Source organism: Pelophylax lessonae (genome assembly GCF_965119305.1).
Source record: "Pelophylax lessonae genome assembly, chromosome: 4".
In the NCBI taxonomy this organism is placed as follows: Eukaryota; Metazoa; Chordata; class Amphibia; order Anura; family Ranidae; genus Pelophylax; species Pelophylax lessonae.
Window position 1 is genome coordinate 677,453,105 of NC_138771.1, and position 27,049 is coordinate 677,480,153.

Below are 27,049 nucleotides of genomic sequence, written 5' to 3' on the forward strand. Positions count from 1 at the left end.
TCATACCTCTGGAGAGATTGTAGGGCTCATACCTCTGGAGAGATTGTAGGGCTCATACCTCTGGAGAGATTGTAGGGCTCATACCTCTGGAGAGATTGTCGGATTGTAGGGCTCATACCTCTGGAGAGATTGTCGGATTGTAGGGCTCATATCTCTGGAGAGATTGTCGGATTGTAGGGCTCATATCTCTGGAGAGATTGTCGGATTGTAGGGCTCATATTTTTGGAGAGATTGTCGGATTGTAGGGCTCATATCTCTGGAGAGATTGTCGGATTGTAGGGCTCATATCTCTGGAGAGATTGCCGGATTGTAGGGCTCCTATCTCTGGAGAGATTGCCGGATTGTAGGGCTCCTATCTCTGGAGAGATTGTCGGATTGTAGGGCTCATATTTTTGGAGAGATTGTCGGATTGTAGGGCTCATATCTCTGGAGAGATTGCCGGATTGTAGGGCTCCTATCTCTGGAGAGATTGTCGGATTGTAGGGCTCATATCTCTGGAGAGATTGTCGGATTGTAGGGCTCATATCTCTGGAGAGATTGTCGGATTGTAGGGCTCATATCTCTGGAACGGGAGACCCGGGCGAGCCGCGGGAGGGGGGGGGGGGTGGAACATCCCCTCCTTGTAATGACAGCCGAGCGGCTCACAGCCGCAGCGGTTGTCATTACAAGACAGCCGACAGTCGACTATGGACGCCCTTACCGGGGTGATGCCTCTAGCTGCAGGCATCACTTTGGTACAACACTTTCCCTAAATATTGGTAACCTCAGGGGCCAATTCCGATATATCGGGGAAAGTGCATATCGGCGGATCCCTAGTATGGAAGCTGCACAGGTGAGATAATTTCTGGATGAGGCCCCCGTGGGGTAATTTCTACATGGGTTAGTCACTCCGGCCCTTTTTGGGGGTGATTGCTGCATGGATGAGGCACGCTTCCCTGTGGGGTGATTGCTATGTGATAAGGCCCATGTGGGGTTGTTACATGGATGAGGCACACTTTCCTGTGGGGTGATTGCTATGTGATAAGGCCCATGTGGGGTTGTTACATGGATGAGGCACACTTCCCTGTGGGGTGATTGCTATGTGATAAGGCCCATGTGGGGTTGTTACATGGATGAGGCACACTTTCCTGTGGGGTGATTGCTATGTGATAAGGCCCATGTGGGGTTGTTACATGGATGAGGCACACTTCCCTGTGGGGTGATTGCTATGTGATAAGGCCCATGTGGGGTTGTTACATGGATGAGGCACACTTCCCTGTGGGGTGATTGCTATGTGATAAGGCCCATGTGGGGTTGTTACATGGATGAGGCACACTTCCCTGTGGGGTGATTGCTATGTGATAAGGCCCATGTGGGGTTGTTACATGGATGAGGCACACTTTCCTGTGGGGTGATTGCTATGTGATAAGGCCCATGTGGGGTTGTTACATGGATGAGGCACACTTCCCTGTGGGGTGATTGCTATGTGATAAGGCCCATGTGGGGTTGTTACATGGATGAGGCACACTTCCCTGTGGGGTGATTGCTATGTGATAAGGCCCATGTGGGGTTGTTACATGGATGAGGCACACTTCCCTGTGGGGTGATTGCTATGTGATAAGGCCCATGTGGGGTTGTTACATGGATGAGGCACACTTCCCTGTGGGGTGATTGCTATGTGATAAGGCCCATGTGGGGTTGTTACATGGATGAGGCACACTTCCCTGTGGGGTGATTGCTATGTGATAAGGCCCATGTGGGGTTGTTACATGGATGAGGCACACTTTCCTGTGGGGTGATTGCTATGTGATAAGGCCCATGTGGGGTTGTTACATGGATGAGGCACACTTTCCTGTGGGGTGATTGCTATGTGATAAGGCCCATGTGGGGTTGTTACATGGATGAGGCACACGTCCCTGTGGGGTGATTGCTATGTGATAAGGCCCATGTGGGGTTGTTACATGGATGAGGCACACTTTCCTGTGGGGTGATTGCTATGTGATAAGGCCCATGTGGGGTTATTGTTACATGGATGAGGCACACTTCCCTGTGGGGTGATTGCTATGTGATAAGGCCCATGTGGGGTTATTGTTACATGGATGAGGCACACTTTCCTGTGGGGTGATTGCTATGTGATAAGGCCCATGTGGGGTTGTTACATGGATGAGGCACACTTCCCTGTGGGGTGATTGCTATGTGATAAGGCCCATGTGGGGTTGTTACATGGATGAGGCACACTTCCCTGTGGGGTGATTGCTATGTGATAAGGCCCATGTGGGGTTGTTACATGGATGAGGCACACTTCCCTGTGGGGTGATTGCTATGTGATAAGGCCCATGTGGGGTTGTTACATGGATGAGGCACACTTTCCTGTGGGGTGATTGCTATGTGATAAGGCCCATGTGGGGTTATTGTTACATGGATGAGGCACACTTCCCTGTGGGGTGATCACTGCATGTGTGAGGCATGTGGCCCACTTTCGGGTGATCTTTACATGGATGATGTGGCCCCTTACACGGATTCCTTTATAGCAGATTTGCCTCCCAGTGACATTTCAGAGCCTCTGGCCATAAATTTTTTTTTAACATTTGACCTTTTGTTCCTTCCTTCTAATTTACAGCATGTGATAAAATGTGAAGTGTGCTCCATCCCGCTACTAATACTATGGGGGGGGCGCCTTTGTACCACATCTGGTAGTGATCACGTTGTAGGAGGCGCTCCATCTGACTTCTATTCACACCACGTCTGGGTCGGGATTGATTGCTAGTGCTGTTATTAGTGTGATTGTTGAGCTACTGATCTGTGTCCCTCTTGCTCTATTTAGTTAGAGTAGTTCCTTAACTGACTCCTGTAACCTGGCAGCCATCCAGTAGCTGTAAGCTCTGCATGGCCTAAAATGCAGGGGTTCAAGACTTTCACTATGAGGTGCAATCATAGCTATGCCTATTGGTCCATGTCACTCCTAGGTCTATAGACCTCTAGGGACTAACTGACAAATCTTTCATGTTTTCCCACAGACAACCTGAGCCGGCTGCTCTGCTGAGCCTCTCCTACAAAATGGGGGACATCTCAGAATTCAGACTTTTCCTCATCAACCTTTATTTGCTCTACGTGGTCCTCTGCAGTCACTGTGAGCTGGTCCAACGTGGGCCCACACCAGTGGTGGGATTCAAAAATTTTAGTAATCAGTTCCGACTTTCCCAGCAGAGTGACCAGCGTGCCCCCTTTCAATGCAGAGTGACCAGCGTGCCCCCTTTCAATGCACAGTGACCAGCGTGCCCCCTTTCAATGCACAGTGACCAGCGTGCCCCCTTTCAATGCACAGTGACCAGCGTGCCCCCTTTCAATGCAGAGAGACCAGCGTGCCCCCTTTCAATGCAGAGAGACCAGCGTGCCCCCTTTCAATGCACAGTGACCAGCGTGCCCCCTTTCAATGCAGAGTGACCAGCGTGCCCCCTTTCAATGCAGAGTGACCAGCGTGCCCCCTTTCAATGCACAGTGACCAGCGTGCCCCCTTTCAATGCACAGTGACCAGCGTGCCCCCTTTCAATGCAGAGAGACCAGCGTGCCCCCTTTCAATGCAGAGAGACCAGCGTGCCCCCTTTCAATGCACAGTGACCAGCGTGCCCCCTTTCAATGCAGAGTGACCAGCGTGCCCCCTTTCAATGCAGAGTGACCAGCGTGCCCCCTTTCAATGCACAGTGACCAGCGTGCCCCCTTTCAATGCAGAGAGACCAGCGTGCCCCCTTTCAATGCAGAGAGACCAGCGTGCCCCCTTTCAATGCACAGTGACCAGCGTGCCCCCTTTCAATGCAGAGAGACCAGCGTGCCCCCTTTCAATGCACAGTGACCAGCGTGCCCCCTTTCAATGCAGAGAGACCAGCGTGCCCAACTTTCAATGCAGAGAGACCAGCATGCCCAACTTTCAATGCACAGTGATCAGCGTGCCCCCTTTCAATGCACAGTGATCAGCGTGCCCCCTTTCAATGCAGAGTGATCAGCATAACCCCCTTTCAATGCACAATGACCAGCATGCCCCACTTTCAATGCACAGTGACCAGCGCTGCGTGCCCCCCCTTTCAAGGCACACTGACTACCGTGCCCCCCTTTCAATGCACAGTTACCAGCATGCCCCCCTTTCAATGCAGAGAGACCAGCGTGCCCCCCTTTCAATGCACAGTGACCACAGCATTGCCCCCAATCATTGCAGAGCACCACAGCATTGCCCCCAATCATTGCAGAGCGCCACAGCATTGCCCCCAATCATTGCAGAGCGCCACAGCATTGCCCCCAATTATTGCAGAGCGCCACAGCATTGCCCCTAATGATCATTGTAGAGCGCCACAGCATTGCCCCCAATGATCATTGCAGAGCGCCCACAGCATTGCACGGAATTATTGCAGAATTCCAGCGTTCCCCCCGCGAGACCCGTTTACTTACCTCACGGACGGTCATCACGGCAGCTTCTCTTCAGTCCCGGCTCCCCGCGTCTCCTCAGTCCTCCCGCCTCCTCGGCCAATGGCACGGCGTTTGCCTTTCGGCCAATCAGGGAGCTGGAGGACCCAATCCCTGATTGGCCAGGAGGAGGATCCTTGTGATAATAGCAAATTTTCATTCGCTATTGTCACAGAATGGGCGGAGTCGGCCTCGGGGCGCACTGCTCTGCTGCTCCCCGGCCACCAGTTTAGAGGGATCAGCCGGTTCTGCGAACTTGCAGAAAGTTTGCAACCGGTTCCATAAAACCGGTGCGAACCGGCTGAATCCCACCACTGGTCCACACTAAACTAAAGTGGGATGCACACAAAACAAAAAAAATTCTGTATGAGGCATGATTGTTAGATTTTTGTATAGTTTGGACACAACTTTTGGCATCTGGTTCAGCCTTTCCAAATGAAAATTTCGGAAGGGACAAACTCAAATTTTTTCTTGTACGTGAACAGAACTAACGATTTCTGCTTAATGTTTTCTTATGAGAAATATTCGGTATGAAAGACTGCGCATGATCAGAAACAATAAACATAAAAAAGCCCCTTTCTCATTAGAGATCTTTCGTACAATTATAAAATCATAAGAGCAAGACTAGGCATGCTCAGAAACGAAAGAACACATACAAAACAATTCAACACATGATATCACTTCTAAAGTTGAATTCTGTCGTATGGGAATTTTCGTATGAAAGTAACCTCATAACTTTCCATATGAGACTAGCCTGCAACAAAAAAAAAAAAAAACGGACAAAAGATCGTCCCGATAATCTGATTGTGTGTATGAGGCTTTAGAATGGATGAGCCTGACATTGCCCCGCTGGTCGCTTGGGGTGTAGTACTTGGTTCCTCATGGCATCATAATGTAACGTTCCGAAATACTGCCTGATGGAAGGTTCTGTTCCTCATGGCATCATAATGTAATGTTCCGAAATACTGCCTGATGGAAGGTTCTGTTCCTCATGGCATCATAATGTAATGTTCCGAAATACTGCCTGATGGAAGGTTCTGTTCCTCATGGCATCATAATGTAACGCTCCAAAATACTGCCTGATGGAAGGTTCTGTTCCTCATGGCATCATAATGTAACGTTCCGAAATACTGCCTGATGGAAGGTTCTGTTCCTCATGGCATCATAATGTAATGTTCCGAAATACTGCCTGATGGAAGGTTCTGTTCCTCATGGCATCATAATGTAACGCTCCAAAATACTGCCTGATGGAAGGTTCTGGTCCTCATGGCATCATAATGTAATGTTCCGAAATACTGCCTGATGGAAGGTTCTGTTCCTCATGGCATCATAATGTAACGTTCCGAAATACTGCCTGATGGAAGGTTCTGTTCCTCATGGCATCATAATGTAATGTTCCGAAATACTGCCTGATGGTAGGTTCTGTTCCTCATGGCATCAATATGTAACGTTCCGAAATACTGCCTGATGGAAGGTTCTGTTCCTCATGGCATCATAATGTAACGCTCCAAAATACTGCCTGATGGAAGGTTCTGTTCCTCATGGCATCATAATGTAATGTTCCGAAATACTGCCTGATGGAAGGTTCTGGTCCTCATGGCATCATAATGTAACGCTCCAAAATACTGGCTGATGGAAGGTTCTGTTCCTTATGATGAACTTTATGGATCCCCTAACCCCACCAGTCAAGTCATGAACCTGCTTCTGCAGAGCTTTATAATGACCATCGCAGAAGGCTTCCCCCTGGTATGGCTCCTGCACAAGGCTTATGATAAACTCTATAAAACCCCCACCAGTCAAGTCCTGAAGCCGCTTCATAAGGACCTCCGTATAATGTGGCTCCCACACAAGGCTTATGATGAACTCTATGGGGTTGTTTTACTAAAACTGGAGACTGCAGAAACTGGTGCAGCTGTGCATGGCAGCCAATCAGCTTATAACTTCAGCTTCTTCAGTTAAGTCTTGACAATCCACTCACGTTCACCCTGGTGAAACTTGATGGTTTAAATTGCATGACAAGTCGCACCCTATTGTTGGCAATGGAACTGTTCAGATTGGTGCAACGCCAACTTTTGCTGCCGCACCGATTTGAAAAAGTGTTTCCTGCACTACTTTTTGCTGATTTTAGGTGCAACTTGCATAGAAATTTGTACATGAAGTTGCACAGATGTCAGCAAGTCCCACAATTTCAAAGCCGCATTCAGGGTGAACCAGGGCTAAAACCTGGAAGCTGATTGGTTTCTGTGCAGAGCTGCACCAGATTTTGCACTTGCCAGTTTTAGTAAATATAATGAATCCCCCACCACTCAAGTCAAGAAGCAGCTTCTTCAGAGCTTCTCATTGACCTCCATATATGGTGTGGCTTCCACAGAAAGGCTCCCCCTGGTGTGGGTCCTGCAGATTGCTCTGCTAATGATCTATACCATGGGTGTCCAACCTTTTGGCTTCTCTGGGCCACATTCAGTGTAGAGAAATTTTCTCGGGCCGCATATAAAATATATACTATAGTTAAGGTAGATAAGCAATAAAATGTCACCGTGACCTTCCTGCGCCACCGCGCCCCCCACCACTAAATTTAACACAACTAGAGGACGATCAAATGAAATGGAACCAGTATACAGAGGCTTACTTCTTCTGAGAGATATTAAAGGAACACTCTAACCACCATGACCACTTCAGTGATTTGAAGTGGTGATGGTGGTAGGAGTCAGAAACACTGCACATGCTGGGATATTTACAGTTATGTGCTGGAGGCTAGTCACACTCCTAGCACATATGACTTAGACAGCCAGAAAATCTCATGTCCTTATTCATACATGTATGAACAAAGACATGACATATGACAAAACACAACTAGTTATTAAAAAACATATTGCAACAATTTACACATGCTAATGCACATACCTTTTCTACTTATTTTGTAGACAGCTGGTGGGTACTGCTGGTCATACGGGTACTTCCTCCTGGTGTGGATCCTGTTGGAGGCTTCCTCCTAGTGTGGATCCTGTAGGAGGCTTCCCCCTGGTGTGGATCCTGTAGGAGGCTTCCTCCTAGTGTGGATCCTGTAGGAGGCTTCCTCCTGGTGTGGATCCTGTAGGAGGCTTCCTCCTGGTGTGGATCCTGTTGGAGGCTTCCTCCTGGTGTGGATCCTGTTGGAGGCTTCCTCCTGGTGTGGATCCTGTTGGAGGCTTCCTCCTGGTGTGGATCCTGTTGGAGGCTTCCTCCTGGTGTGGATCCTGTTGGAGGCTTCCTCCTGGTGTGGATCCTGTAGGAGGCTTCCTCCTGGTGTGGATCCTGTAGGAGGCTTCCCCCTGGTATGGCTCCTGCAGGAGGCTTCCCCCTGGTGTGGATCCTGCAGGAGGCTTCCCCCTGGTGTAGGGCCTGCCGATGGCTCTGCTAATGATCTACACTGTCCCTGTGAACCTCCTAAATTAAGATGTGGTTACTGTCACTTGGGGTAGGGCCCCTCAAGATGAAGTATTTTCTGGTATTGCTGTCTGTAGCAGAATAGAAGATAGAAGCAGCACTTGGGTCCCTAGAATTACCTCCACATCACCCTATGGCCTACCTACTTTCATTTGGTTTACAGAGCAATACAGAAGGCTTAGGTATATGAATACTGACCTTCCCATTGGTCTGTCCCTGGGATATCCCTGCTTCACTGACCAATAACCATGGTTGGGATGATGCCGATTTTTATTGTGTAATGAAGCTGCCTGGGTTTGGCCAGAAATGGCCTCCTTACTTCTGCTTGTGGTGGAGTACATTTATCGGGAAACCTGATCTTCTATAGAGAGATCCTGTATTATAATGAGTCCCATCCAAAGTAATTCTATATGGAGAGGTAGGTTCTCATTTTAGTGGAGTCTGATAATCAAGGACTAATATTGGGACCTCTGCTGAAATAAGATTTAACCACAATACACTTCAGGCATTCAGAGTGGTCATGATAGGATTTCGTAGTGGGAAGGGAACAGTAAAGCATTCACACCCATCAGCCGTAACTTTCTGACCACTGAGCAGTACAGTGAGTAACATTGATAATTGGGATTCAATGGCCTCTGAAAGTAGATGGAATATATTAGGCAGCAAGTAAACATGTTGTCCCTGAAGTTAAAATGATGAAAGTAGAAAAAATATCTGTTTGAGGATTTAAGGGACTTTGACAAGGACCAAATTGTAACATCTATGATTGGGTCAGAGCAACTCCAAAGCTGCAGCTCTTGTGGGATGTTCCCGGTCTGCAGTGGTCAGGACCGACCAAAAGTGGTCCAAGGAAGGAGAACCGTCCAACCGTGACATGGTCCTAGAAAGCCAAGGCTCATTGATGGAGGTGGGGGAGGGAAGGCTCATTGATGGAGGTGGGGGAGAGAAGGCTCATTGATGGAGGTGGGGGAGGGAAGGCTCATTGATGGAGGTGGGGAGGGAAGGCTCATTGATGGAAGTGGGGGGAGGAAGGCTCTTTGAATGAGGTGGAAGGAAAGGCTCATTGATGGAGGTGGAGGGGGGGGATCATTGATGGAGGTGGGGGGAGGAAGGCTCATTGATGGAGGTGGGGAGGGAAGGCTCATTGATGGAAGTGGGGGGAGGAAGGCTCTTTGAATGAGGTGGAAGTAAAGGCTCATTGATGGAGGTGGAGGGGGGGGGATCATTGATGGAGGTGGGGGGAGGAAGGCTCATTGATGAAGGTGGAGAGGGAAGGCTCATTGATGGAGGTGGGGAGGGAAGGCTCATTGATGGAGGTGGGGGAGGGAAGGCTCATTGATGGAGGTGGGGAGGGAAGGCTCATTGATGGAAGTGGGGGGAGGAAGGCTCTTTGAATGAGGTGGAAGGAAAGGCTCATTGATGGAGGTGGAGGGGGGGGATCATTGATGGAGGTGGGGGGAGGAAGGCTCATTGATGGAGGTGGGGAGGGAAGGCTCATTGATGGAGGTGGGGGAGAGAAGGCTCATTGATGGAGGTGGGGAGGGAAGGCTCATTGATGGAGGTGGGGAGGGAAGGCTCATTGATGGAGGTGGGGGGAGGAAGGCTCATTGATGGAGGTGGGGGAGGGAAGGCTCATTGATGGAGGTGGGGGAGAGAAGGCTCATTGATGGAGGTGGGGGAGGGAAGGCTCATTGATGGAGGTGGGGAGGGAAGGCTCATTGATGGAAGTGGGGGGAGGAAGGCTCTTTGAATGAGGTGGAAGGAAAGGCTCATTGATGGAGGTGGAGGGGGGGGATCATTGATGGAGGTGGGGGGAGGAAGGCTCATTGATGGAGGTGGGGAGGGAAGGCTCATTGATGGAAGTGGGGGGAGGAAGGCTCTTTGAATGAGGTGGAAGTAAAGGCTCATTGATGGAGGTGGAGGGGGGGGATCATTGATGGAAGTGGGGGGAGGAAGGCTCATTGATGAAGGTGGAGAGGGAAGGCTCATTGATGGAGGTGGGGAGGGAAGGCTCATTGATGGAGGTGGGGAGGGAAGTCTCATTGATGGAGGTGGGGAGGGAAGTCTCATTGATGGAGGTGGGGAGGGAAGTCTCATTGATGAAGGTGGAGAGGGAAGGCTCATTGATGGAGGTGGAGAGGGAAGGCTCATTGATGGAAGTGGGGGGAGGAAGGCTCTTTGAATGAGGTGGAAGGAAAGGCTCATTGATGGAGGTGGAGGGGGGGGGATCATTGATAGAGGTGTGGGGAGGAAGGCTCATTGATGGAGGTGGGGAGGGGTCATTGATGGAGGTGGGGGAGGGAAGGCTCATTGTTGGAGGTGGAGAGGGAAGGCTCATTGATGGAGGTGGGGGAGGGAAGGCTCATTGATGGAGGTGGGGAGGGAAGGCTCATTGATGGCGGTGGAGAGGGAAGGCTCATTGATGGAGGTGGGGAGGGAAGGCTCATTGATGGAAGTGGGGAGGGAAGGCTGGCCCATGTGGTCCGATCCAATAGAAGTGCCACAGGAGCTCAGATTGCTGGTGACAGTAATGCTGGTTCTGATAGAAAAGTGTCAGAACATCACAGTTTGTTGTGTATGGGGCTGTGTATCCGCAGACCGGTCATGGTGCCCATGCTGACCCGTGTTCACAGCCAAAAGACCCTACAATGGGCACTTGAGCATCAGAACTGGAGCACAGAGCAATGGAAGAAAGTGGCCTAGTCTGAGGAATCCAGGCATGGGTGAGGGAACACAATGAGTTTGAGGTGTTGACATGGCCTCCAAATTCTCCAGATCTCAGTCCAAGAGAGAATCTGTGGGATGTGCTGGAAAAACAAGTCCAATGGTTTGATGCCAGATACCACAGCATACCTTCAGAGGTCTAGTGGAGTCCATGCCTTGATGGGCCAGGAAAGAGGGACCTTCTCCATATTAGACACTGATCAGCTTTAAAATTATGACCTCCTACCTAAGTGCGTACTCTTCAAGGCCAGGGACATTTGTGGAGACCATTGTATATACCTCATAATTTATTATCACTGCAGAATTATATACAGATTTATACAGAATATATACCTCTATATGACACATTTCACCTATAGTGGCCTCTGCTCCCCGGTAGCCCTTATTAAAGGGGAACTCTGCCATTTCTCAGGTAATAGCAAATATGAAAATATACACAATATATTAAAATCTAGCTAGGTGATATTGTTACATTCCAGTGCTTCCTGTACGGGGTAAGAGTTTGTTGCTGTACGGCATGTGCAGTGATTTCCAGAGCTGAGACAACCCTTGGCGTAATCCCTATCATTCGTCTGTCATCACACATAATACTTTAGTTATGAATTCTCTCACCACATACATTGGCAAATATAAGTCCTGAAAATGGAAAGAGGCTGCAGATGATGGTGGTAGCTGCCTCCTTCCAGCTACTTGCCCTCTAGAGCTGGCACTCCCTATATGTACAGAAGAACACTGCACTGTCCGTATGCCACCACACAAACGTTCAGAAGTTTTTGGTGAGTTCGGTAAAGTTTTTGTCCTGCAGGAGGCGCCATTCCAGGCAGGTGCCTTCAGACCTTCCCGACAATGCTTCGCTCAGGATGGGCCGATCTTCTGACTTTATGCATCCTCTCCACCGCCAAGACTGTCCAGCTCGGTGCTTGCCTTAATCTCATGGTCCAACAACGAGGGGTTCCTTCTACGGAAAGTGTGAGCAATCTCATCAAATGATCTTCCCCTGGTTTCCGGGACGCGGAAGTACGTGAATATCAGGAAACCCAACAATAATGAGGCAAAGAGGAGGAAGACGTATGGCCCACAGAGGTCCTGGAAATACAAAGAGAAGATGAGTTATGGGCCAGGATACCATCTTCAGCTGTACTCTCCCTATTTTGTGATAACCTACGGTGCTGTAAAAAAGTATTTGCCCCCTTCCTAATTTATTTATTTTATTTTTTTGCATATTTGTCATCCCAGATTCAGATCATCAAACAAATTTTAATATTACACAAACATAGCCGAGGAAATACAAAATGTAGTTTTTAACCACTTGCCGACCGAGTACGGTAATAGTACTGCGGCAAAGTGGTTCGTTATCGTCTGACGACGTAGTATTAACGTCGTCAGACACTCCCCCTTCTGGGCGGCGCTTGCGCGCCGCCAGAGGCTCGCTCCCGCTGTTTTCATTCACAGCGGGAGTCGGGCCAGGGGAGGAGCAGCGGCGATCGCCGCTGCTCTGCCCCGATCGCCGGGGATCTAGTGTGGAGATCCGCCCGCCTGTGTAAACACAGCGGGCGGATCTCCATAGTGACAGGGAGTGACAGATCGGACTGTTCAGCATAGCTGGACATCCGATCTGTCCATGACTCACACAGTCACCTCCCCCCCTACACGTCAGTAAGCACCAGGCATACATTAACCCCTCCCTCTCCAATAAAATTAACCCCTTCCCTGCCAGTGTCATTTTTACAGTAACAGTGCATATATATAGCACTGATTACTGCAGTAATGTCACTGGTAACCCCAAAAGTGTCAAAAATGTCAGTCAGGGGTCCAGTCTGTCCGCCGCAATGTCGCAGTCCCACAAAAAAAATCGCAGATCGCCGCCATTACGCGTTAAAAAAAAAACACCAAAAATGACAGAAATCTTTCCCTTTGTTAGTAAACGCAATAACTTTTCCGCAAACCAATCAAAATACGCTTATTGTGATTTTTTTTACCAAACATAGGTAGCAGAAAACAAATTGGCCAAAAATTTTTTAAAAAATTGGTTTTTACATCTTTTTTGGGGGGAATTTCATATAAAAAAATGTTAAAAATATTATTATTTTTTCAAAATAAATGCTCTTTTTTTGTTTATAGCGCAAAAAGTAAAAATCGCACAGGTGATCAAATACCACCAAAAGAAAGCTCTGTTTGTGGGAAAAAAAGGACGTAAATTTCGTTTGGGTACGGCGTCGCACGACCGCGCAATTGTCAGTTGAAGTCGCACAGCGCCGAATCGCAAAAAGTGGCCTGGACGGAAGACAGCAAAATCCTCCGGTGGTAAAGTGGTTAAATGATGATTTCATTTATTAGTAGAAAAAAGCCATCCAAACCTGCCTGGCCCTATGTGAAAAAGTAATTGACCCCCTTTTTGCTAAATCATGAATGGACTGTGAATAATCACATTTTTTGGGAAGTGGAGGTAAATTTCACTTGCCTCACCCATTTCTGATTACTGCCAGGCCTATTGAATCAAGAAATCAGCTAAATGGAGGCTGTCTGACAAAGTGAAGCATGCTAAAAGATCTAAAAAAGCAACACATCATGCCGCCATCTAAAGAGATTCAAGAAGAGATGAGATACAAAGTAAGTGACATGTATCAGTCTGGAAAGGGTTACAAATTTCTAAGGCTTTGGGACTCCAACGAACCACAACGAGCGCCATTATCCACTAATGGAGAAAACCTGGAACAGTGGTGGACCTTCCCAAGAGTGACCGGCCGACCAAAATTACTCCTAGAGCACAACGACGACAGACCCAGGAGGTGATAAAAGAACCAGAACAACATCTAAAGAACTGGCCTCACTTACCTCAGGTAAGGTCAGTGTTTCAACAAAAGAAAGAGACCAGGCAAAAATGGTGTCCATGACACCCAGAGGGGAACCTCTGGGTGAGTCTAGGATGGAAAAGGACCTGGGGGTACTGGTAGACAACAGGCTTGGCAGTGGCATGCAATGCCAAGCTGCTGCAAGCAAAGCCAACAGAATACTGGGATGTATAAAAAAGGGGATTCACTCCAGAAATAAAGAGATTATTCTTCCACTCTACAAGACTCTGGTCCGGCCACATCTGGAGTATTCTGTCCAGTTCTGGGCACCGGTCCTCAGGAAGGATGTGCTGGAACTGGAGAGAGTCCAGAGAAGGGCAACAAAAATAATTAGGGGAATGGAGGACATCAGCTATGAGGAAAGACTACAAGCACTGAACTTATTCTCTCTGGAGAAGAGACGATTGAGGGGGGATATGATATCAATGTACAAATACTGTACTGGTGACCCTAGCATAGGGAGGAAACTATTCAGAGAAAGGGAATACAATAAGACACGTGGTCATTCACTAAAACTAGAGGAAAGGCAGTTTAACCTTAAAGTACGTAAGGGGTTCTTCACTTTGAGAGCGGTAAGGATGTGGAATTCTCTTCCACAAGCAGTCGTATCAGCAGGGAGCATTGATAGTTTCAAAAAACTATTAGATGGGCACCTTAAAGACCACAACATACAGGGGGTATACAATGTACAACATACAGGGGTATACAATGTACAACATACAGGGGTATGCAATGTACAACATACAGGGGTATGCAATGTACAACATACAGGGGTATGCAATGTACAACATACAGGGGTATACAATGTACAACATACAGGGGGTATACAATGTACAACATACAGGGGGTATACAATGTACAACATACAGGGGTATACAATGTACAACATACAGGGGTATAGAATGTACAACATACAGGGGTATAGAATGTACAACATACAGGGGTATACAATTTACAACATACAGGGGGTATGCAATGTAAAACATACAGGGGTATACAATGTACAACATACAGGGATATACAATGTACAACATACAGGGGTATAGAATGTACAACATACAGGGGTATAGAATGTACAACATACAGGGGTATACAATGTACAACATACAGGGGGTATACAATGTAAAACATACAGGGGTATACAATGTAAAACATACAGGGGTATACAATGTAAAACATACAGGGGTATACAATGTACAACATACAGGGATATACAATGTACAACATACAGGGGTATACAATGTACAACATACAGGGGTATACAATGTACAACATACAGGGGTATACAATGTACGGTTAACAGCAAACACACATCATAGGTTGAACTGGATGGACGGATGTCTTTTTTCAACCCCACTAACTATGTAACTATGTAAGAGTTCAAAGGCCAAAGCCACTGCTGACCAAAAACAACGCAAAGTCTCACATTTGCCAAAAAAACTCCCGATTATCTCCAAGACTTGGGCAAATATTCTGTGGACTGATGAGACCAAAGTTAAACTTTTTGGAAGGTGTGCGGCCCGTTACATCTAGCGTAAAACTAACACAGCAATTCATAACAAAACATCATCCCAACATTCAGACATGGTGGTGGTAGGGGAATGGTCTGGGGCTGGATGACTTGCCATCATTGATGGAACCATAAACTCTGCTCTCTACTAGAAAATCCTAAAGGAGTATATCTGGCAATCAGTTCCTGACCTCGAGCTGACTTGTGTTATGCAGCAGGACAATGATCCAAAACACACCAGCAAGTCCACCTCTGAATGGCTCAAAAAAAAGACAAAACAAAATTAAGGTTTTTCTAGCCTAGTCAAAGTCCAGACTTAAATTCCAGAGAGATTCTGTGGCATGACCTTAAACAGGCCGTTAATGCTGGAAAACCCTCCAATGTGGCTGAATTTCAACAATTCCACAAAGAAGAGTTTGCCAAAATTCCTCCACAGCGATGTGAAAGACCTATTGCAAGTTATCACAAACGCTTGATGTAATTTTTGCCGCCAAGGGGGGCGCAACCAGTTACTAGGTTCCGGGGCAATCACTTTTTCACCGTACTGTACATAAAATAAAGATTGTGTAAGTTTGCCCACTTACAAAGAAATGGCGGGTGTATAATTTTTCTCATCGGTGTATTTTATATGATAGAGACAGAATATCAACCAAAAATCCAGAAAAAGACACATGATACAAATGTTATAAATGGAGTTACAGTTCAGTGAGTAAAATAAGTATTTGATCCCCAAGCGAAACATGACTTAGTAGTTGGTGGAGAAACCCTTGTTGGAAGCACAGAGGTCAGACGTTTCTTGTAGATGGTGACCAGGTTTCCACACATCTCAGGAGGGATTTTGCTCCACTCTTATTTACAGATCTTCTCTAAATCCTTAATGTTTCTTGGCTGTCGCTTGGAAACTCAAAGTTTTAGCTCCCTCCACACAATTTCTATAGGATTAGGGTCTGGTGACTGGCTAGGCCACCCCATGAACATAATGTGCTTCTTCTTGAGCCATTCCTTTTTTGCCTTGGCGATATGTTTTGGGTCTTTGTCATGCTGGAAGACCCATCCATGACCCATCTTCAGTGTTCTGGCTGGGGGGAGAAGGTTCTCATCCAAGATTTTACAATACATGGACCCTGAATGTGGCAATGTCAGCCTGTACCTTTAGCAGATAAACAGCCCCAAAGCATAATGTTTCCACCTCCGTGCTTGACTGTAGGGATGGTGTTCTTAGGGTCATAGTCAGCATTTTTCTTCCTCCAAGCACGTCGAGGCTAGTCGACCAAAGAGCTCAATTTTGGTCTCATCTGACCAGAGCACTTTCTCCCAATCCATCTCTAAATCATTTAGATGTTCATTAGTGTAATGTTCCGGTACCTTTGGTACCCTAAATTACACTTTCCACAAGTGTATGCGCCCCACCATTTACTTTTGGAAAGGTGCGCATACACCTTTAAGACTGGAGCTGTCATCACCCAGCGCCGGACTAGATGGCTATTTAAAGCGCCGGTTCTCACTCACATGTGTTCGTTCAAACACCCTTACCTGGATGCTAACCTTGCTTGAAGCTTCCATGCTTGCAAGCTTACCTCGCTGACGGAACCTCGCCGCGCTGATCCCTGTATCCCGCTACTGGATCATCCGCCTCTCCTGAACCACCCTTCGGCTGTATTGCTAATAGTGCTAAGTACCCCGCAGGGGAATTCTCTATAAACTTATACTAAGCTTACACTATCTAGCTCTGCATAGTAAAGACTGTTTATCACATCTGCATAACTAGATTGCTAGCTCTTGAGACTACTGCTACTTTTCTGCACTGGGTTGATCTCTTTTGTATGTCCACCTGCTATTCTATCATCTGCTATCATACAACATTGCTAAACCTTCCTGCATCCATCTGCTACTGTCTCACCTTCAAGTGTCTATCACCTACCACCTCCACTCAACCTATCCCTCAACCTTCATCATTGTGTTACCACATACATAAAGTCACTCTAGGAACCAGCTTGCTAATTGTGTGTATTTACTGGCTGAAATAAGACCTTCCACACATGATGAGTCATTGAGGTTGGGAATGGTATCTCAGCATATCTCTTACATGACTACTGACGTGGAACTATTTCTGCAGCTGAAAATCCACACCATATAAGAAACGCAGGAGCGTTACAGATTGAACGAACCAAAAAATGGATTCAGCAGAAATAACCACTCAGGTGACACAATTAAAACAGCAAGTACCTGCGTTAATACACGCACTTGCTGAACTAAAAGAAGACAATCAGGCTCTGTCGCAGCAGGTAATTAGACTGACACAACTTACCTCTGCTCAGTCCCCTGAACCCAAGATAAATCCCCCTTTGGTATTTACAGGCGATCGCAAAAAATTTCGCGAATTTAAAAACGCATGTGTGTTACTTTTTTTGCTAAAACCTCGTACCTACCTTACTGATCACATTAAGGTTTGTACTATTATTTCTTACCTATCAAGCGATCCTCGAGCCTGGGCAGATTCTCTTTTTGAGAAAAACGACCAGCTTCTCAACTCCTATGCCTTGTTCCTGGCAGAGCTCACTAGCCTATATGATGACCCCAATAGGCAGAGTACTGCTGATCTTCAGTTAAGATCCTTGAAACAAGGAAGGAGGCCTGTAGAAGACTTTGTCGCAGAGTTCAAGAGATGGACCCTTGATTCAGAATGGAATGATGCATCTCTGAAAACCCAATTTAGGCTTGGCCTATCAGAAGCCGTTAAGGACGAGCTCGCCCGAGCGGATCTGCCAAAAACCCTGGATGCATTAATACAACTCAGTATCACCATAGATAGAAGACTACGAGAAAGAAAGGCTGAAAAGATGGGAATGCCATTATCCGTTTCCTCTCGGAGTCTGGCCGTTCCTATGGAGGTAGGAACCATACGCCCACCGCTATCAACTATGGAAAAAGCCAAAAGACGAAATGAAAATCTCTGCTTGTACTGTGCATCCCCGGATCACAAGATAAACGTCTGCCCCCTAGTCAACAAAAAGAAGGGTGAGTGTTCACATGTCTCCCTAGGAGGATTGACAACTTCATTCACTAACCCCTACATTTTTGTTTGTTTGACATTACAGTGGGACCAGAACAGGATTACTACTAAGGCCATGATTGACACAGGATCTTGTGGAAATTATATGGATATACGTTTTGCTGCTTTAAATAAAATTCCTATTATTTCTAAACTCAAACCTGTCTCAGTAAGTCTTATTACCGGTGTTCCGTTATCCTCTGGTCCGATCACCGATCAGACACAAGCACTTCTAGTCACTATTAACGAGTCTCATAGGGAGACTTCTACCTTCGATTTAATACCTTCACCCCACTTTCCCATTGTGTTGGGACTTCCCTGGTTGCACACACACCAACCAACCATAGATTGGAAGAAACGGTCCTTGACCTTCCCTTCTTGTTATTGCGAGGAAACGTGTAACCTCCCGTCTTTCGGGAAGATTCTGTCTGTGGTGACAGATGAGATTGCACCACTATGTTATCAGGATCTTTCTGAGGTTTTTCTTGAGAAAAATGCTCAAGCATTACCTCCTCATCGAGACTATGATTGTAGCATTGATCTACTCCCAAATAGCAAATTGCCGTTCGGTCATGTTTATCCTCTTTCACAGGATGAACTTGCCCATCTCAAAACCTATTTGGATGAGAACTTGGAAAAAGGTTTTATTAGACCTTCCACTTCTTCCACAGCAGCAGGACTCTTTTTTGTTCGCAATAAAGATTCAAGTCTCAGACCTATCATCGACTACAGGAAATTGAATGCTATCACAATAAAAGATCGCTATCCTCTACCGCTTATCCCTGAGCTCATTGAGCAGGTGCGTGGAGCTACCTATTTTTCAAAATTAGACCTGAAAGGAGCATACAATCTCATTCGAATCTGTGATGGACACGAGTGGAAGACTGCATTCAGAACCAGATACGGATTGTTCGAATATCTTGTGATTCCATTCGGCCTATGCAATGCCCCTGCAGTTTTCCAACGATTTATAAACGATATTTTTAAAGACTTACTAGATGTCTGTGTTGTGGTATATCTGGACGATATACTTATATATTCACGATCCCTGTCTGAACACATAAGACATGTAAGACTTGTATTATCGAGATTGCTTGCACATAATCTTTATGTGAAGCTGAAGAAATGCTTGTTTCATAAAGATGAGGTACTCTTTCTAGGCTACATCATATCCAAAACAGGAATCGAGATGGACATGAGTAAGATATCCTGCATTCAGGATTGGCCTACACCAACTACACGCAAGGCGCTACAGCGATTCCTGGGATTTTCAAATTTCTACAGGAAGTTCATAAAAAACTTTTCTGCTATTGTGAGACCCCTCACACAGCTCACTAGCATAAAAATACCATTTAAATGGTCAGAAGAAGCAAATAAGGCTTTTCACCTGTTAAAGACAAGGTTTACTTCCGCTCCCATATTACGCCATCCAGACCCATCCCTCCAATACATTCTGGAGGTAGATGCGTCAAACATGGCAGTAGGAGCAATACTCTCCCAACGACCTACCCACACTTCACCACTTCATCCAGTCGCTTTTTTTTCTAAATCCCTGAGCAGTCCCGAGATAAATTACCCCGTGGGTGAAAAGGAACTGCTTGCTATAAAATTGGCTCTGGAGAATTGGCGACATTTACTCGAAGGCACCCAACTACCAATAATTATATACACGGACCATAAAAACCTCCAATATCTTCAGACTAGCAAAACTCTCTCGCATCGACAGGTACGATGGTCACTATTCTTTCTAAGGTTTAACTTCCTAGTGACCTACACACCTGCAGATAAGAACAAAAAGGCGGATGCACTATCACGACTAACTGAAGAAAACTACTTTGAAATTCCTTCCGTTCCTATAATACCTCACAAACGCATTATTGGAGTTGTCCGTTCCTTAAAGGAAGAGGTTCTGCATGGTATAAGTTTGGATTCACCCCCACCACAACTAAATACCGATGCAGAAGGCTTCCTCTACTACAACGACAAACTTTACATACCACCTACCCTACGCACCAAGATCTTGGAATTATCGCATGATGTGCCTATGGCAGGACATATGGGTATGACAAAGACTTTCAATTTGATTTCTCGACAATTCTGGTGGCCTGACATGAAAACATCTATACAAAAATTCGTCTCTTCATGCAATGTCTGTGCCAGGTCCAAAATTGACACTACGAGACCATCCGGTCTACTATGCAGTCTACCAATACCCCAAACTCCATGGGAGGTTTTGTCATTGGACTTCATCGTAGAATTGCCTCCTTCCAAAGGATTTAATACCATCTTGGTGTCAGTGGACCATCTGACAAAGATGGCACATTTCATTGCTATTCGCAGACTACCTTCGTCCAAACAAACGGCAGAACTCCTGATGAAACATGTCTTCAGATTACATGGTATCCCAAAAACTCTTCTGTCTGACCGTGGATCCCAATTTATTTCTAAATTCTGGCAAGAACTATGTCACATACTACGGATTGAGCGGAAGCTCACTTCTCCTTACCATCCGCAGACCAACGGACAGACTGAAAGAGTCAACCAATGCATCGAGCAGTATTTACGTTGTTACACTTCTTACCAACAGGATGATTGGTTGGATCTTCTCCCCCTGGCAGAATTTGCCTACAACAACGCAACCCACAGTACAACCAAGCAGAGTCCGTTCTACTTGTTCTCCCTCCACGCATCCTTCCTTCAAATAACCCAGTAGCCTCAGACTATCTTACTCAAATAAAGGATTCTCTGGGTTTACTAAATACTACCATTGCACACGCTCACAGTCAACAAAAGAAGTACTATGATCTTCGCAGAAGACCTTCTCCACAGTATACTATCGGGGACCTCGTTTGGCTCTCAACAAAAAACTTGAGACTGAAGATCCCTAGCAAAAAGCTTGGACCTCTGTTCTTGGGACCTTTCTAATCAAGAAACTTATTGGAAAAGCTGCAGTGCAGCTTACATTGCCAATGGACCTAAAAATCCATCCCATTTTCCATGTGTCGCTACTGAAACCCCATGTTCCGGACCAAGGAATAAGGCCTAATATTCCACCTCCCCCTCCTGTACAAGTTGAAGGTGGAGAAGAATATGAGATAAAAGAGATTCTGGATTCTCGTATCTACAGAAGAAGACTTCAGTACTTGGTTAGATGGAAGAACTATGGGCCCCAAGACGACACCTGGCTAAACACCTCTGACATACATGCCCCTAGATTAATCCGCAATTTTCATGCGAGATACCCAGACAAACCAGCTCCAGAGGCCTTCAGGAGCAGGCCTTAAGGGGGGGGGTATTGTAATGTTCCGGTACCTTTGGTACCCTAAATTACACTTTCCACAAGTGTATGCGCCCCACCATTTACTTTTGGAAAGGTGCGCATACACCTTTAAGACTGGAGCTGTCATCACCCAGCGCCGGACTAGATGGCTATTTAAAGCGCCGGTTCTCACTCACATGTGTTCGTTCAAACACCCTTACCTGGATGCTAACCTTGCTTGAAGCTTCCATGCTTGCAAGCTTACCTCGCTGACGGAACCTCGCCGCGCTGATCCCTGTATCCCGCTACTGGATCATCCGCCTCTCCTGAACCACCCTTCGGCTGTATCGCTAATAGTGCTAAGTACCCCACAGGGGAATTCTCTATAAACTTATACTAAGCTTACACTATCTAGCTCTGCATAGTAAAGACTGTTTATCACATCTGCATAACTAGATTGCTAGCTCTTGAGACTACTGCTACTTTTCTGCACTGGGTTGATCTCTTTTGTATGTCCACCTGCTATTCTGTCATCTGCTATCATACAACATTGCTAAACCTTCCTGCATCCATCTGCTACTGTCTCACCTTCAAGTGTCTATCACCTACCACCTCCACTCAACCTATCCCTCAACCTTCATCATTGTGTTACCACATATATAAAGTCACTCTAGGAACCAGCTTGCTAATTGTGTGTATTTACTGGCTGAAATAAGACCTTCCACACATGATGAGTCATTGAGGTTGGGAATGGTATCTCAGCATATCTCTTACATGACTACTGACGTGGAACTATTTCTGCAGCTGAAAATCCACACCATATAAGAAACGCAGGAGCGTTACAATTAGCAACCTTCAGATGGACCTTTACATGTGCCTTCTTGAGGAGGGGGACCTTGCAGGCGCTGCAGGATTTCAATCCATGGTGGCGTATTGTGTTACCAATGGTTTGTTTGCTGACTGTGGTCCCAACTGCCTTGAGATCATTCACAAGCTCCTCCCATATAGTTCTGGGCTGATCCCTCACTTTTCTTATGATCATCCTTAACCCATGAGGCGAAATCTTCCATGGAGCTCCAGACCGAGGGTGATTGATGGTTATTTTGTATTTCTTCCATTTGCCAATACTTGCTCCAATAGTTGTCTCCTTCTCACCAAGCTTCTTGCTGATGGTCTTGTAGCCCATTCCAGCCTTGTGCAGGTCTACAATCTTCTCCCTGACCTCCTCTGACAGCTCTTTGGTCTTGCCCATGATGGTGAGGTGTGATTGGAGGAAAGAGATTCGGTGTCACGTACCTGATCCGAAGCCGGAGTGTAGAGAGGGCTCCCCTTGCGGCTAGGTGCAGAGCACCCCTGGAAGTGGGACAGGGAGTGCTGTGTCCGAAGTAGCACAGGTTGCCGGCTGGGAAGGCCAGATGGAGGCAGGAACCAATGGGTGGTAAAGTCCAAGGCAGATCTGGATCACTTGGCAGGCCAGGCAGGCGTGCTGCAGGAACAGAAGTAAGCTGGGTAATCCACAGGACACTGGTAAAGGGAAGTCAGGAGCCAAGCCATGTCAGACACTGGAGAAGGCAGGAGAGAGTCCAGGACCACGCCAAAAGGTCAGGAGCCAGGGGTTCAAGAGGAAACAAGGTCAAGCAATCCGGGTCGGCAACAGGAAGTCAAAGATCAGTAAGCAAAACAAGGCACAGGGGAACACGGGAGGCTGACGATCATCCAGCAGCTAGTAACTGTAGCTGCTGGCTTTAAATAGGCCGTTTTGCGCCAAGCGCCATTACGCACAGTGCACGCGCCTGCGCATTGGCGCCCGCACATTCCTGACTGTGTTTGCCCGGAATTGTCCGCGAATGCGCTGATTGGCCAAACTGTTGTTAGTTCCCTGACAACAGGTGTCTTTCATACACATAACGAGTTGTCGTTAGGAGCACCTTCTTACACTGACAGGACTAATCTGTGTACCACATGAGCCCCTACTGTAGCCAGTCTGTAGGAGGCAGAATTATTGTTGGTTGGTTGGGGATCAAATACTTATTTTACTCCCTGAACTGCAACTCCATTTATAACATTTGTACCGTGTGTTTTTTCTGGATTTTTGGTTGATTTTCTGTCTCTATCATATAAAATAAACCTATGATAAAAATTTCAGACCCTTCATTTCTTTGTAAGTGGGAAAACTTAACACAATCTGCAAGGGTTCAAATCATTATTTTCCCAATATATAAAGGTTGTATAGGTAGTGACCAGCACTCTCTACAGGTCAATGAAGGAGAGCTTTTTACTGTATCTTACCGAGACATTATAAAATTGTTTGATCCAATAAATTAGTCTGACGGGTAAAATGTTTCTGTTTTCTTACCGCAACGTACGGGAATCCCATCCCGATGATGAAGTTTGACGTCCAGTTGGTACAGCCAGCGATGGCCATGGCTGCCGGCCGAGGACCTTGACTAAATAGTTCTGCTACAATAAACCACGGAATAGGACCAGGCCCCACCTCGAAGAACGCCACAAATCCAAAAACAGCGGCCATGCTGAGAGAGCTGATGGCAGGGATGGTTTCCTGGAGAGACAGGAGAAATCGGGGGGGAAATAATGAGCTAAAATTTCTGGTGAAGAAACTTCCATGTCAAACGGCAACCCAACCAATTTTCTAATACTGGAAACATAGTTACATACTTAGTGAGGTTGAAAAAAGACATCAGTCCATCCAGTTCAATCTATGATGTGTGTGTGTGTTTGCTGTTAACCGTACATTGTATACCCCTGTATGTTGTACATTGTATACCCCTGTATGTTGTACATTGTATACCCCTGTATGTTGTACATTGTATACCCCCTGTATGTTGTACATTGTATACCCCCTGTATGTTGTACATTGTATACCCCCTGTATGTTGTACATTGTATTACCCCTGTATGTTGTACATTGTATACCCCCTGTATGTTGTACATTGTATTACCCCTGTATGTTGTACATTGTATACCTCCTGTATGTTGTACATTGTATACCTCCTGTATGTTGTACATTGTATACCCCTGTATGTTGTACATTGTATACCCCCTGTATGTTGTACATTGTATACTCCCTGTATGTTGTACATTGTATACCCCCTGTATGTTGTACATTGTATTACCCCTGTATGTTGTACATTGTATACCTCCTGTATGTTGTACATTGTATACCTCCTGTATGTTGTACATTGTATACCCCTGTATTTTGTACATTGTATACCCCTGTATGTTGTGGTCTTTAAGGTGCCCATCTAATAGTTTTTTGAAATTATCAATGCTCCCTGCTGATACCACTGTTTGCAAAAGAGGATTCCACATCCTTACTGCTCTCAGAGTGAAGAACCCCCTACGTATTTTAAGGTTAAACTGCCTTTCCTCTAGTTTTAGTGAGTGGCCACGTGTCTTATTGTATTCCCTTTCTCTGAATAGTTTCCTCCCTATGCTAGGGTCACCAGTACAGTATTTGTACATTGATATCATATCCCCCCTCAATCGTCTCTTCTCCAGAGAGAATAAGTTCAGTGCTTGTAGTCTTTCCTCATAGCTGATGTCCTCCATTCCCCTAATTATTTTTGTTGCCCTTCTCTGGACTCTCTCCAGTTCCAGCACATCCTTCCTGAGGACCGGTGCCCAGAACTGGACAGCATACTCCAGATGTGGCCAGACCAGAGTCTTGTATGTGGCCCCTTAACATCCCCTCCAAAATCTTGCAGACTACTGATGTTAGGCTGACTGGCCTATAGTTACCCGGGATATATCTCGACCCCTTTTTAAATATTGGTACCACATTGGCTTTTTTCCAATCAGCTGGCACCATACCCGTCTGTAAACTATCCTTAAAGATCAAGAATAATGGTCTGGCAATCACCTGGCTGAGCTCTTTAAGAACCCTCGGGTGCAAGCCATCTGGTCCCGGTGATTTATTTATGTTAAGTTACTCTAGTTTAGTTCTAAGTCTATCTTCTGTTAGCCATGGCGGTATTTCCTGAGGTGTGTTGTTTAGTTTGGCCTTACAAGCTGGGTTAGTGTAGCCCCCCAATTCTTATCAATCTTACAAATCTATCGCTTCTAGGAAATGTAAGAGGGTTCTCTTATAAATGAGCAATATGAGCGTCTGCTCGGGGGCAGGAACAACGTCTGGCTTTACCATATAACTCCCGCCCCCCAAGAGACCTGGTGTACTTCTACACCTTCTCACCTGTAGGACCATGGCCATAGTCATTAATAAGGCACAGAGGATCATTCCCGCTAGGCCCACCAGGTGCAGGGTCCGTCTTCCTGCCCTCTCCACAAGGAAAAGCTGCAAAGAAAACAACAATTATAGAAGAGAATCAGAATGTGGTAGAGATTCTACAAATGGATGAAGAAATCCAAGTTGTACACAAAAGAGACCTCTTAGACACTAAGAGGTGTGAAGATTACTCCTTGGGGGAGGGACAAAAGGATATCCTGTGTGTGTGTGCAGAGATGAAGTGAGGCAGAATTGGGCCCTAGGCATGGTAGTAGCCCAGGGGCTGACTGGCAACTTTCGGCCCAGGGGGCAAGTAGAAGCCCATGGTGCAGTGACTCGGCCCCCCTCCCACTCTCCCTCTTCCCGGCCTCTTTCTGACCCACATTCCAGGCTGAAGCTTGGCTCCAGGTACTCTCTACCCACTAGCCGAATCCAGGTTCACAAACTGGCCAGCTGGGGGTCGGTTGAGGGGAGCTGGGTCAGCTCGATTAGGTCTTGCCGGGGGGCATGGAACTGGCTTCTGCTCAGACACAATTTACACCATTTTGTCGGGTGGGGGGGGGTAGGGCCTGCACTCTGACCTTGTCTTCATCCTGCACTCAGTAGGTCAGCAGCAGGGACTTTTTACTTCTCTTCACCAGGAATCGTTTAGACATGTCTGTGGCAGAAGCAGTGCAGTCTTTTTACATGACATCAGAGCGGCCCGGGGGGCAATCCCGCCCCCTGGCCCAGTCCCCCCCTGGTAGCAGCTATGGTCGACATTCATAAGAATTGATGTATACACTGAGAAGCCCCCCAATCTTTATTATCTGGACTGGTATAGCCCCTCCCACCAGACAATAGCTGCCTAGTGACCAATGGCGCTTCGCCCTGGTTTACTGCAGGAGTACGAAGGTGGACATCCTGCACACGTTGAGCTCCTTCATAGGTTGCCTTGTGGATGATTCAGCTGTATGTGTGTAAGGTGCAACATGGCCAATGTTCTTTGAGGAGGTTCCTGCTTGTCCCACAAGATTCTCCTATATAAACCCAGGGCAGCTGATAAGGCAGTACAGCCGGTCCTCCTGTACCGGGCCCAGGCCCCAACAGTCCAAAAGGGGGGCCAGAGCATGTGCCAAGCAGGAAGGCCGGCTGTGCTGCCTTATTGTTGACTCTTCTGGATCCCCCTTCTCCTCCTCTTTCACCCTCCATCTGCTGTCTGGGACCCTCTGTGTGCCCCTCCCCCCCCCTGGCTGATATAGGCACACAGAGAGATTGTTTTAGGATGGGGGGGTGATGGTAAATATGTCATTTTTATCAGCCCTATCTTTCCCAAATGAACACAGGGAGCAATCGTTACTGATCACTCTTGTGTCCATTCATCACTGTGTGCTTTGCATGTGGTTGTGGGGGGCCTGAAGAGCCCTGACAGATAAGCTGTATGGGGCCCCCATTATTTCTCAGGCTCATGGCTCAGGTAAGTATAGAGGATGGGGGGGGGGGCTGCACAGAGAAGGCTTTTTAGGTTGGGATGGTGTAGAGAACGTGGACGGTGTAGAGACCGTGGACTA

At 46.7% G+C, this 27,049-nt stretch overlaps 1 protein-coding gene across 2 annotated transcripts in view; it reads right to left on the minus strand.

Annotated features, from left to right (window-relative positions):
• Positions 1 to 11,013: 11,013 nt before the first annotated feature.
• Positions 11,014 to 27,049, minus strand: part of SLC2A4 (solute carrier family 2 member 4) — a 37,209-nt gene continuing 21,173 nt past the window's right edge. For both annotated transcript variants that reach the window (XM_082252642.1, XM_082252641.1), the window contains 3 exons: positions 25,467 to 25,568; positions 23,614 to 23,817; positions 11,014 to 11,670 (listed from right to left, as the gene is read on the minus strand). In XM_082252642.1, the coding sequence (XP_082108768.1) occupies positions 11,464 to 11,670; positions 23,614 to 23,817; positions 25,467 to 25,568 (513 nt within the window). In that variant the 3' untranslated portion in view covers positions 11,014 to 11,463. The remainder of the gene's footprint in view (positions 11,671 to 23,613; positions 23,818 to 25,466; positions 25,569 to 27,049) is intronic.